General features: G+C 40.9%; 1 protein-coding gene across 4 annotated transcripts in view; it reads right to left on the reverse strand.

Annotated features, from left to right (window-relative positions):
- Positions 1 to 12,703, reverse strand: part of LPIN2 (lipin 2) — a 101,614-nt gene that overhangs the window by 10,005 nt on the left and 78,906 nt on the right. For all 4 annotated transcript variants that reach the window (XM_070420564.1, XM_070420565.1, XM_070420563.1 and 1 more), the window contains 5 exons: positions 9,633 to 9,732; positions 5,488 to 5,675; positions 2,562 to 2,655; positions 1,349 to 1,418; positions 263 to 352 (listed from right to left, as the gene is read on the reverse strand). In XM_070420564.1, coding sequence (XP_070276665.1) covers positions 263 to 352; positions 1,349 to 1,418; positions 2,562 to 2,655; positions 5,488 to 5,675; positions 9,633 to 9,732 — 542 coding nt within the window. The remainder of the gene's footprint in view (positions 1 to 262; positions 353 to 1,348; positions 1,419 to 2,561; positions 2,656 to 5,487; positions 5,676 to 9,632; positions 9,733 to 12,703) is intronic.

Below are 12,703 nucleotides of genomic sequence, written 5' to 3' on the forward strand. Positions count from 1 at the left end.
ATTTCACCTCTTTGTGCCCACTTTCCTTACCTGTACACATGCGAACTCAAACATCTATACTCTTGGGCTATAGTAAAGGTCAGGGATAACATATGTAAAGCACCTAGCATAGGACCTGCACATAGCAACTGTTCAAAAATGGTGACTATTACTGTAAATTTATATACCCTAAATGGGCTTTATTGTGCTTGACAGTGTTTTGAAAAAAATCAAAGATTCACTTCTTTTCAGCTTATGGAAAGGATACTTCCAGGCTGGTTACCTGTTTGGTCATGCTTTCTCTCTTACGCCAAAACCACCAGCGACCAGATTTCTTTGGCATCTTATCTTTGACCCAGGACTCGACTGTGGCCTGGAAACAATCAACTTGGGTTAGTCTAGAAATCTGTTAGTCACAAAGCACCCAACTACTTTCTACCACTAGCCCGTAGGAAGTGCCTTATCATGAAGTCTGAGCAACTATCTCCACATCTCTGAAACTCCTCTAGAGTTTTTTTTTTTTTTAATATATTTTATTGATTTTTTACAGAGAGGAAGGGAGAGAGATAGTTAGAAACATCGATGAGAGAGAAACATCGATCAGCTGCCTCCTGCACATCTCCCACTGGGGATAAGCCTGCAACCCAGGTACACGCCCTTGACCGGAATCGAACCTGGGATCTTTCAGTCCGCAGGCCGACGCTCTATCCACTGAGCCAAACCGGTTTCGGCATCCTCTAGAGTTTTTAACACCAGAAAGATGGACAGTGTCCTGTCTCATGGCAACCTGGCTTCATGGCAGTTATGTGGTATGAGACCCAAGTGGTTTCAGGCCACGTAGGAACAGCCCCCTCAGGGGCTGGCAGGTGCGCTGCTCTCAAGTCTCTACCCTTGGAAAATGTCGCTCTACTGAGCTATGAGGACCAATTAGGCTGATGATGTCTTCTTGCAGGACAGATTCAAAGCAACCCTCAAAAATTTATTAAGCACAATTTGACCCAATTGCACTGATGTCATGCTTTTGGTGGCTACATCACCCTCTTCTTGCTGCTTCTTTCAATATTAATCAGAAGACCTTTTTTTTCATTCATTCTATATTTAACAATTAGAAAAATCTCTGAAGTTTTAAACACAATCAGGAAATGGTATAAATACCTAGTAAAAATGACAATTATGTGGCAGCCTAGGTAACTTCCTAGATTTTGGACATGAGATCATTTGAGTAGGCACACAGAACTCTTTGGATCTTTTATAATATTAAATAAAACTTTGAAAAGTATCCAGTTTAGAAATATGTACATATGGAATTTTCTAAGTACTATATGCTGTATATACTTTTGAAAAGACAACAAACAGCAGACCAACTCACCTTAGGCAAACTCTTCTGGAATACTTGCAAGCTAAGGATCATTGGAGCGGCCAAAGCCCAGTTATAGTAACTGTAAGAAATAAAAATTATGTAAAACCATTACACAGAATGAGGAGTGAGAGAGAAGGGGGTAAAGAGAGATAAAGAAAAGAGGCAGCCCTAGCCAGTTTGGCTCAGTGGATAGAGCGTCGGCCTGTAGACTGAAAGGTCCCGGGTTCGATTCCGGTCAAGGGCACATGCCTGGGTTGTGGACTTGGTCCCCAGTAGGGGGCATGCAGGAGGCAGCCAATCAATGATTCTCTCTCATCATTGATGCTTCCATCTCTCTCTCCCTCTCCCTTCCTCTCTGAAATCAATAGAAATATATTAAAAAAAAAAAAGAAAGAAAGAAAGAAAAGAGGCAAACCCAGATAGCATGGCTCAGTGTTGAGAGTTGACCTATGAACCAGGAGATCACTGTTCCTCGATTCCCGGTCAGGCCATATGCCCAGGTTGTGGGCTGGATACCCAGTAGGGGGCGTGCAGGAGGCAGCCTATCAATTATTCTCTCTCATCACTGATGTTTCTATCTCTCCTTTCTTCCTATCTGAAATCAATAAAAATACTTTTTTTTTAAAAAAGAGGAGCTAGAAGTAACAAAATTCCTTATTCTTCTCAGTAAAAAGATTGTCAGCTAAGTTTTTTGTCAGGTGAAATGTCTCTGAACAGAGAAGCAGTAATATCTACCAAAAATAACATTTTAATACTCTACTTAAACATGAAGCTGAAGTCCTGGCCGGTATTTCTCAGTGGTTAGAGCATCAGCATGTGCACCAAAGGGTCTTGGGTTTGATTCCCAGTCAAGGGCACTTACCTGCTTTGCAGGTTCAATCCCTGGCCCCGGTTAGGGCACATAAGGGTGGCAACCAATCGACATGTCTCTCTCACACTGATGTTTTTCTGTCTCTCTCTCTCTCTCCTCTCTCTCTCTCTCTCTCTCCCCCCCTCCCTCTCTTCCTCCCTCCCTCCCTTCCACTTTCTCTAATAATGGCGGGGGGAAAATATGCTCAGGTAAGGATTAATCACCAGAAAAGGAGCTGAAGCTTCATTGCCCATTAGCTCATTTATATAAAATGACATATTTTATACCAAGAAAGATGGTAATAGTTAAAAAGAGTACTTGGAAAACAACCTTGCGAAAGTATTTAACAATTACAAAAGCAAGACTATTTACCGGTTATATATCCGTATTACAAGGTTAGGATTGTCTATGAGTCCAGGGTTTTCTGCAAATTCATGATAAGTGATGATATGCTCCATGAATTTTTCTGCAATGTAAAATAATAACAATTAACTTGGTTAGAGATTATATAAATTCCCAAATGACATTATCATATCACTCTATGCACTAAAAAGATTATAGCATAAAGTATGTCCTTTTTAAAAAGGACTTTTTTATGTCAAAAGTTTTTCCCCAGAACAAGAAAGAACATTTCTATCCTCTCCCTCCTTCACCACGCCTCCCCCAGCTAAAAACAAGCAAGCAAAAAAAAACAGGAGAAAGAGATATGCCAGAGACTTTTAGGAAAATAAGATTACAGATTCAGTGCTTGAATAATAATTTTTAGTTTACTTTGTAAATAGTAGCGGAAGAGATTTTAAAATTTCTTTTTAAGCTTAAATTTACTTTTAGACAGCATTCTTTTTGGCTAGTGCTTATTTGCATATGTATGCAAATTTTACTTTGGACCTTGTTAGAACCAATTGCTCATAAAATATTGGCTTCTCATATATAGCAAATTGTACAGCAAACACAGTATCCCTTTTATATTACTCATATTAGGACTCATACCACCCTGCCAGGTCCTTTAACAAAAGGAAATACATATGCGAATCAGTTAATTGTTTCATTACAGCAGGCAAAACAAATTGTCAAGGAATGTCCCACTTATATGTTACATCTGCCTCAAAGGCCTAATACAGGAATTAATCCTGGAGAATTGATAAGGGAACATATCTGGCAAATTGATGTAACACATTATACTCCTTTTGGATGCCTTAGGGCATTGCAAGTCTCTGTAGATACCCTTTCAAAGGTCCTATGGGCCACCGCATCTGGGGGGGGGGGGGGGGACGACAATGGGGGGGGGGGGGTCACGGCACGGCAAAACAGGTCATTTCATTAATCATTGCCTAACTACTTTTGCCATCATAGGAATTCCAAAAATTATTAAAACTGACAATAAGCCTACATAAACTCATTTCCAGCAATTTTGTAAAAATTCAGCACATTACAGGAATACCACACAATTCCCAAGGACAGGCAATTAGAGAATGCCAATATCAGTGGCTAAAATCCCAACTTGAAAAACAAAACGGGGGAATAGTGATGCTGGTGAAATCTCCTGTAGGTAGACTACACCAAGCCTTAATTACTTTAAATTTTTTCACTTGTAACACTGATGACAAGACACCTATGGAATTACACTGGTGTCAAAATAAACCAAAGGAAAATGGTTTGGTTAGATGGAGAAATCCTGAGTCTAGTTTATGGAAAGGTTCTGACCCTTTATTAATTAACCTTTGGTCGAGAATATGCTTGTGTATTTCCAGAAAACTTCTCCAAGCCTGTGTGGATTCCTGCAAGAAACATCAAACTTCAACATGAATCTGCAGAGAAGAACTGACCAAACTGATGAGGACCTTGCACCTGGAGCCTCAACCTGTATCTGTGGCTGCAGACAGACGACTGCTCTGACCCCAAATAGCAGAAGCCCCAAGCAAGCTTATGGACTAATTCCTTAAATGCCTGACAACAATTTTAAAAGGACAAGACAGAACTCAATCCTTTTCATTGGATCTTCCCACATGTGCCTTTTAGCATAACCACTATTGTCTCATTCTCGTTCTTATATATTTAATTCTAGTCTGCAGATGCGGAATGAAAAGTCTTAAAAGGACTCGAGCCCTGCAGAGGGCATACACCTTTCAAGGTTTATTAAGAAAACCAAAAGGGGGAAATGCCAGAGGTTAAAGCAAACAGTAGTTAGCATATAAATGCAAAAAGACCCCTTGGAAGGCCAATGGAAAAATCAGCATAATATTGCCCTGCTGTGGGCTCAATGGCTCAAGGCAATTTCCTAACCTGATCATCCTTATTCTGTTTACCAAACTTTACCTTTGATCTGCCTGTATGCATTGCTAAAGGGCAAATGTGTATTCAAGTAAATGAACAGTGGACCAGGCCAGAAGTCGGTGCGCCTCTTCAAGAAAGAAGGTCTCTACCCGATGCCTTCTAAATTCGTATTTCTTGTATAGCATTTTCATTTGTGCATCGGCCCCTCCTTCTGATCCTGAACCCCGCAGTGAAGGTCGTGGCACAGGGCAGCCCATGATCTCTCAACCTCTTAATGTGAAGTGAGAGCCTCTAAGGCTCACTTCCTCATACAAGCCATTTATATGTAACTAGAGGCCCGGAGCACGAGATTGGTGCACTGGAGGGCGGGTGGTCTCTCAGCCTGGCCTGTGTCCTCTTGCAGTCTGGGAGCCCTCAGGGGATGTCTGACTGATGGCTTAGGCCCGCTCCCCACGGACATCCTTAGCACTGTTGTGGAGGTGGGAGAGGTTCCCACCACTGCCGCTGCACTCACCAGCCATGAGCCGGCTTCTTGCTGAGCGGTGCTCCCGCTGTGGGAGCGCACTGACCACCAAGGGGCAGCTCCTGCATTGAGCGTCTGCCCCCTGGTCAGTGTGCGTCATAGCGACTGGTTACTCCACTGTTCAGTTGATTTACATATTACCCTTTTATTATATAGGATGTCACCCCATATGAGGTACCTTAAGTGAGGGGCTAAAGATCTTACAGTAAAAGGAGACACCTGTATAGGATAGTGAAGACCTGGGGGGTAGTTAGGGGCTGGGAGAATAGGGGAAAGGGGAGGGAGGGGGAATGGGAGATATCTGCAATACTATCAACAATAAAAAATACATTAAGAAAAAAAAAGGAGACACCTGTTACCTGCACAAGATGATTTAAAAATTTTAATACTCTGAAACAGCTTAATAGTAGATTTTTAATCAAGTGATGACCAGGCTTCTCTCTCAAGTGAAGACAGGGCATGACTGCCCAGTGAACCTTTAGAAATTTCTCCATTCTTTACCTTTAGAAATTTCTCCATTCTCACTGAGGCCCCCACAAAGGGAGAGGGTGACGTCAGGCAAGTCCATGGCAGAATCTGAGAGGCACTCAGTGCCACTATCGGCAGCTGCGCTTCCCACAGACTGTGGGGACTGGGAACCAGAGAGCGTGTCAGACTCAGGCCACTGCCTGGAGCCAGGGTCTGATTCACTGTGGGCAGGGAACAGGGAGAAAAAGATTTGCTTTATTACAGCTTCTTATATTCCTAGCTTACTACATGATTCTGAGGGGATTTTAACAAATCCCCTTTAAAAAGCAACAGATTGAGCGATAATCAGACAAAGCTTTTCTTAAGCAGTGTTTAGAGTTACGTCATAATATTAAAAATAATCTATTATTAGCACTAGTGAGGAATTAACTGAAAATACAGTAAATGTCACAAAAATCTATTGTGAATAACTATTAAGTTATTCACAATAACAAAACATTTCACCCACAACCTTTTTTATTTTAATTAAAGGAGTATAAAAGTTTTAAGCATTTATGTATATTTCCATGATGAAAATGACAGGCCAATTAAAAAAAATCTGATGTTTGGAAACCTTTTGATCCTAATTTCCTAGAAAAAGCTGTGATAGTATATACTTCCTGGAGGAAATTATTGTAATTCAAGACTGTTATTTTTAAAAACAAGTCTCGTCTAAATTCATCTGTTATTCCACAAAACAGAACAAAGAAGTTAAGCAAGAGAAAGTCTCAGGAGGCTAGACCCACCATAAAAAGAAATGCATAAAGAAATAAATTAAAAATAAACTGTCCTTACACTAGTGTGAGGGCCAGAAATAAAAATAAGGTTATTTAATATTTTCATTTTTCTAGATGATAGGCACAGAAGCCAGATTTCAGGAGATGAAAAGGGAAACTGTAGTCAAGCATAAATTTGAGAGAAAAAGAATAAGGAAATGACACCTTAAGTTTCTTAATCATGAACATTTAATTGCTCTACACCCTTTGAATGGATGTTACATTTATTGTTCTAGAATTTTCAAATTATTTTATTTTATTCAGAAAGCCAATATATTTAATGTGTGTGATCAATATATACAGTCCAGTGTAGTTATAAGATCTTCAGAAAAGAATCTCAAATTTGAGCAGTAGATGGCAGCAGAATACAGGTATGCCATAGCTAGAAAGCAGTTTCAAAAACTGTAGTTTTGCATCTGAACCAACAAAAGATTTAGGTTTTTGGATATGTTCTGTCTTAATAACAATGCATAATATCACAACACTGCAATTAACTTAGAATACTCTCTTCACTGGAAATGGTGAAAAAATCAAAGCCAATATAAGGCAGCAAAACCTACTGCTATGCTGGGGCTGAAGGGAAAGGCTGACCCCATGGGTAAAACACAAACAGAAGGCTGCTATGTATTCACAAACACCTGTTTCCTCTTTATCCTGGGCACACAACTACATCCCATTATGGTGTGGCCATGTGACCAGATGAGTTGTTGATGTGGACAGAAGGGGAGGGCTGTGCCCTTCCCAAGCCTGGTCCCTATAAACTACCCCATGTGATCCTCTCTCCTTTTCCTACTGAGTCCCTAAGGGGCTGATGGAACCTGAAGATGGAAGGAGTTTGTGCTCCTGAATCCCTGTGTGCAAGGCCTCCCACCAAACACCAGCACTGGAATATAGTTGACCCCTGAACAACATGGGTTTGAACAGTACCAATACACTTTACATGGATCTTTTCAAGAGGTATTTTGTCAGTCTTCCATGTCCCTTGGTTTCACATCCATGTATTCAACCAACCATGGACTAAAATCAGTATTTTCTGGGGACGAGGAGGGCTGACTGTATGCACTATTTTATACCATTTTATATAAGGGACTTGAGCATCTGCAGATTTGGGTATCCAGGGTAGGTCTTGGAACCAATCCCTGTGGAGGGATGACTGTAGTTAAGTTTTGGGGGAGTCAAAAATTATATGTAAATTTTATATGTTGGTACCCCTAGCCCCCATATGGTTCAGGAGTCAACTATATTATCACATGAGCAAGAAACAAACTTCTATCGTGGGAAGCCACTAGGGTCTTGCGTTTTATCAGAGTAGCTAGTGTCACTTTTAACCAATACAGGGAAGATGCCACCTGACTCAACATGTCACCAAATCCACAAGGGTGATGTGATTTAAAGTTTAATTATGAATGCTGAATATTTAGTCAAGATAACAATAAACACAATCATAACAAAATATATGTTTATAAGCATTACAACAGTCTCCCTATCTTTAATTATGTATGAAATGTCTCAAGAAATAATTCGTTCATGAGGTAAGAAACTTACCTAGTGAATAATGGTAAAATTATAATCGAGCACAGTAGAGTTCTATTGCTTATTTCCCCATTTAAAAAAAAAATCTTTTTTATTGATTTTTTAGAGAGAGAGGAAGGGAGAGGGAGAGAAATATTGATTTGAGAGAAAAACATGGATTGGCTGCCTCCTGCATACCCCCTATCCAGGGATTGAGCCCACAACCCAGGCATGTGCCCTGACTGGGAATCAAACTGGCAACTTTCTGGTGCATGGGATGACACCCAACCAACTGAGCCACACTGGCCAGGGCACTTTCCCCATTTTTCAAAAGGGAAACTAAGAAATCTATCTTAGGAATCTTGATGTAAGTAAATGATTAAGGACTGAGAAATCTGAAAGAAAGTACTAATTCTAAGACAGCTTACATTATAATTTTCTTATTGAAAAAAAAAAATGGAGCATTTCAGTTCTCTCACCTTAAAAACCCAACTACTGCCCGGCCAGCGTGGCTCAGTGGTTGAGCACTGACCTATGAACTAGGACAGTGATGGCGAACCTATGACACGCGTGTCAGAGGTGACACGCGAACTCATTTTTTTGGTTGATTTTTCTTTGTTAAATGGCATTTAAATATATAAAATAAATATCAAAAATGTAAGTCTTTGTTTTACTATGGTTGCAAATATCAAAAAATTTCTATATGTGACACGGCACCAGAGTTAAGTTAGGGTTTTTCAAAATGCTGACAGGCCGAGCTCAAAAGGTTCGCCATCACTGAACTAGGAGATCACGATTCGATTCTCAGTCAGGGCACATGCCCAGGTTGCAGGCTCACTTCCCAGGTAGGGGGTGTGTAGGAGGCAGCCGATCAATGATTCTCTCTCATCATTGCTGTTTCTATCTCTCTCTCGCTCTCCCTCTCTCTCTAAAACCAATAAAAATATATTAAAAAACCACAACTATTACTTCAAATGAAGTAAATATTTGAGACACATTTCGAGAGCTAGTAGGAAGGAGTTTAAGGACCTTCCAAAAGTATCTGCCAAAAATTTAAATAATCTTCATACTGATCCCATCTATTTTAAATAAAAATTTAAATGTTTTCCAATAATTTATTTAAAAGTGCTAAGTATGTGTGCCTACAGTTCAGAATATTCAAACTAACCTTTCCATGAGAAAATTTGTGTTTTCTTTGTAATCACAGAGTACACTGGAATGGAATTCACCTAAGAATGAAGATGAACTTCGGAAACAGTACAAGTATATTCAATCTGAGGGTTTAGAGTTATTTAAGGGGAAAATCATGAGGGAGCGAGAGGAAGAGAGACAGGAGGGGAGAGCTCTAGAGGATATGGGGTGCAGAGGCCAGTTGGAATGATGCCTCACCAGACTCAGGCTCGAATTCAGAAAAAGCATGGGAGCTCAGACTCAGTGAGGGAGTGAAGGCATTCTTTGTAAAAAGTTTTTCAATAAAGATATATTATCTTTAAAACATATAAGAAATGACACAAATGCTAAAGAATTTTCTTAAGCATGCTGAGTTGCATTAATACTATAACAGTGCTAATGTGAAGTCAGACCCATTGTATATCCATATGTAGGTTTAACTAGTGTACCTCTTCTTGTTATACTAAACATTTCTACATAAATAGCTGTTATTAGTTTCAAATCACTGCAGTTAAATCAACACACACACAATTTCAGAATCTTCTAAATCTGAAGCAATCCTCTAACTTAGCTAAAGGATATCATCATCATGCTCCTTTTCCTCAGATTAAATGTTTTACTCTAGAAATAGCTATATTATGTCAGAGCTGTTCACCCTTCAATATACAAGGAACACACTACCTTTTAGGGAAATAGAGAGCTGCAACTTCAGGTTCTAGAGCCTTTAAGTCATCTAGGTAAATATCGTCAGGTCCCTGGTGTTGGCTTCTCTTGTGGACACCTGTTTTTATAAGAATAACATATCAGAGAAAGAAGTTAGTTATTCTTCATTTATAACTCTGCAAGAAAGCAAAGGTTTCCAAACAATAAAACCAATCATCATGATTTGAATTGGGCTGTATTTTTTAAAGTGTCAAATAACCTTTTCATTTGTGGTTCTCAACCACCCATGCCAATGGAAGTGAAATTCAGTGTTGTACAGTTGCTCAATAAATATATGCTAATGTACTCATTCTTTCATTTGCTGACATGAGTAATCCTAGCCCCTAAAAATAATTTATATTTGACAATGAAGTTTATCAAGCACGACTAAGCTTGACAAAATCACTGGCATCAAGAAAGAAGCCATTATCCTAAAACCATGAAGGGAAGGTTGTTGGTTAGTGCCAAAGTATTACCTTCTAATTGCAAAAGGACAAAAATCCTTTACAACAAATAAATTTGGCAGACAATGATCACCTTAAACAAGTGATCATATTTAGCATCACTAATAGTGAGACATTATGAGCTTCAATATGAAGTACCAAATCATCCCATAAAGTAATCTTCAATTCAAAAATAAAAAATATGTAACCCAAATCGAATTAAGCCCACTATAATAGTCACCAGCCACATGTGGCTACTGAGAACTTGAACTGCCCTAGTCTGGTGTGAGGTGTGTAAAATGTGTTCACTTGTTTTTTACTCTTTTGTGAGAAGACTTAAAATTATATATGCAATCCATATTACATTTCTATCGGACAGAGCTAACTTCCGGTTGAAGAAAATATGAGGATGTCATCTTGAAAAAACAACAGATTATCCAGAATGTAAGAAAGTATACCAGACAATTGACCAGGCTCTTCAAAAGGTCAATATCTTCAGTGTAGAGAAGGAAAAAAGTGTAGCAGTGTGTGTTTATGTATGAGGAAGTGTGTGTGTGTGTGTGTGTGCGCGTGCACGAGCATGTGTGCATGTAGGGAGGCTATTCCAAGTTTAAAAATGCAACATATGAACTTTGATGAGATCTTAGTTTGGAAAAGAATGGTAAAAAGCTATTCTTGATATGTTTAGGAAAATACGAATATGGATTCCTCAACATGACCATTGTTTGCGATAGTTATATAAGGTTCTTTTTCTTAAAAAGTGTATCTTCTTGGGACTGTGAACACACAATACAATATACAGTTTGTTACATTATAGAATTGTACACCTGAAACCTATATAATTTCATCAACCAATGTCACTCCAATAAATTCAACTAAAAAAACCACGCACACCCAATGCTGCTTTCCCCTGTGGGGATCTCAGGGGCTGTTTGAGGATATATATTTTCACTCTGTGATTATTTCACTTTAGATGCTGATTTTTTCTCTCTCTCTTTTTTTTTTTTTGTATTTTTAATGGGGGTAGCAGCCGGACCACCATCTCCCCACACCCACTTTCCACCCTGCTATTCTCCCAGCTGCTCTGGCCCAGAGGTGTGGGGGGGCTGCAGCATGTTGCTGGGGAGTGCGGTGTAGCTGAGCCCCAAGTTCTGAGGAGGCTGGCCAGGGGGGGCCCTTGGAAATGGGGATCGCGGTGGGAGGGGCGACTGTTCATGATTCAGATGGGGCTTGCCGTGCCGAGGGCTCATGGGTCACTGGTTCTCCAAGTGCCAGGGGTGGGCAGGCGGCACCGTGCCCCCTCCAACACTGTGCCCTGGCGGAGAAAGCACTGGCCTGGCCTGCCCCCTCCCCACCAAGCTCCGCTCTTCTGACGTGCCTTTTGCACCCCTCCCACTAGGACAATCAGTCCCCTTCTGTTTGGGAGCCCTCTTCTTTCTCACCCCGAACCCCTCCTGGCACCCAGCCACCTGCCCAGGGGTGCCCGCTCCCCGCCCTCCCTTGTGGCCAGCCCGGCTGGTTTTGTAAGATACTGGGTTGGTACACAGTGATTTTTTTTTTTCCTTGTAATTTAAACAGGCCCAGCATTGTTGGTTCTATTTAATGGAAACCGATAATATTAGAAGTTTTAAAGTGATTAAACTTGCATACCTATGCAATTGAAAAAAAAATAAAAAAAAAATAAAAAAATAAAAAACCCACGCAAAGTGTATCTTGGAGTATTTAAAGGTGAAATGACATAATATCTGCATCTTGTTTCAAAATGGTTTAAACCAATAAAAAACTTTGTGAGTGGAGAGACAAAGAGACAGAGATAGAGCAAGAGTGAAAGCGTACAAATATGCACAAAACTTTTCACAATAAAAGGTGGGGGGAGAGGAAGAAATGGGGTCAAATGAATGGTGGAATCACTTGGTGCCCCTAACTCTAGTCAGTTTCTACACTATGTGCTAGGAATAGGGGAATCAGTATTTCCTAAACTAAAACAAAGCATTCACCCTGACAACTGGATTTTCCCCCCGTAACATTTCTTAGAAGAGCACACGGTTAGGGGCTTTTGGTTTGAGAAGTGCTGATCTATCAAAGAGCAAGATGCCAAATTAAACTGGATGATCACACTTGGCCACAAATACCCTTGACAGTCAAAGCCTTTTATTTTAAACTAGAGGCCCGGTGCACAAAAATTTGTGCACTGGGGCGGGGGAGGGGTGTCCCTCAGCCCGGCCTGTACCCTCTTGCAGTATGGGACCCCTCGGGGGGATGACCACCTGCTGGCTTAGGCCTGCTCCCCGGGGGATTGGGCCTAAGATGGCAATCAGACATCCCTCTGGCAGCCCGGCAGCCCTCGGGGGATGTTCACTTGCCAGAGGGGAGCAGACCTAAGCTGCAGTCGGACATCCTTAGCGCTGCTGAGGAGGCAGGAGAGGCTCCCACCACTACCGCTGTAACTGACAGCCATCAGCCTGGCTTGTGGCTGAGCAGAGCTCCCCCATGTGGGAGCGCACTGACCACTAGGGGGCAGCTCCTGCATTGAGCATCTGCCCCCTGGTGGTCAGTGTGTGTCATAGTGACCAGTCATTACCAGTCTTTCCGCTGTTAGGGTCAGTT

The sequence above is a fragment of the Myotis yumanensis genome, unplaced genomic scaffold (genome assembly GCF_028538775.1).
Source record: "Myotis yumanensis isolate MYYU_CA2020_CCGP unplaced genomic scaffold, mMyoYum1.0.hap1 SCAF_7, whole genome shotgun sequence".
NCBI lineage: Eukaryota > Metazoa > Chordata > Mammalia > Chiroptera > Vespertilionidae > Myotis > Myotis yumanensis.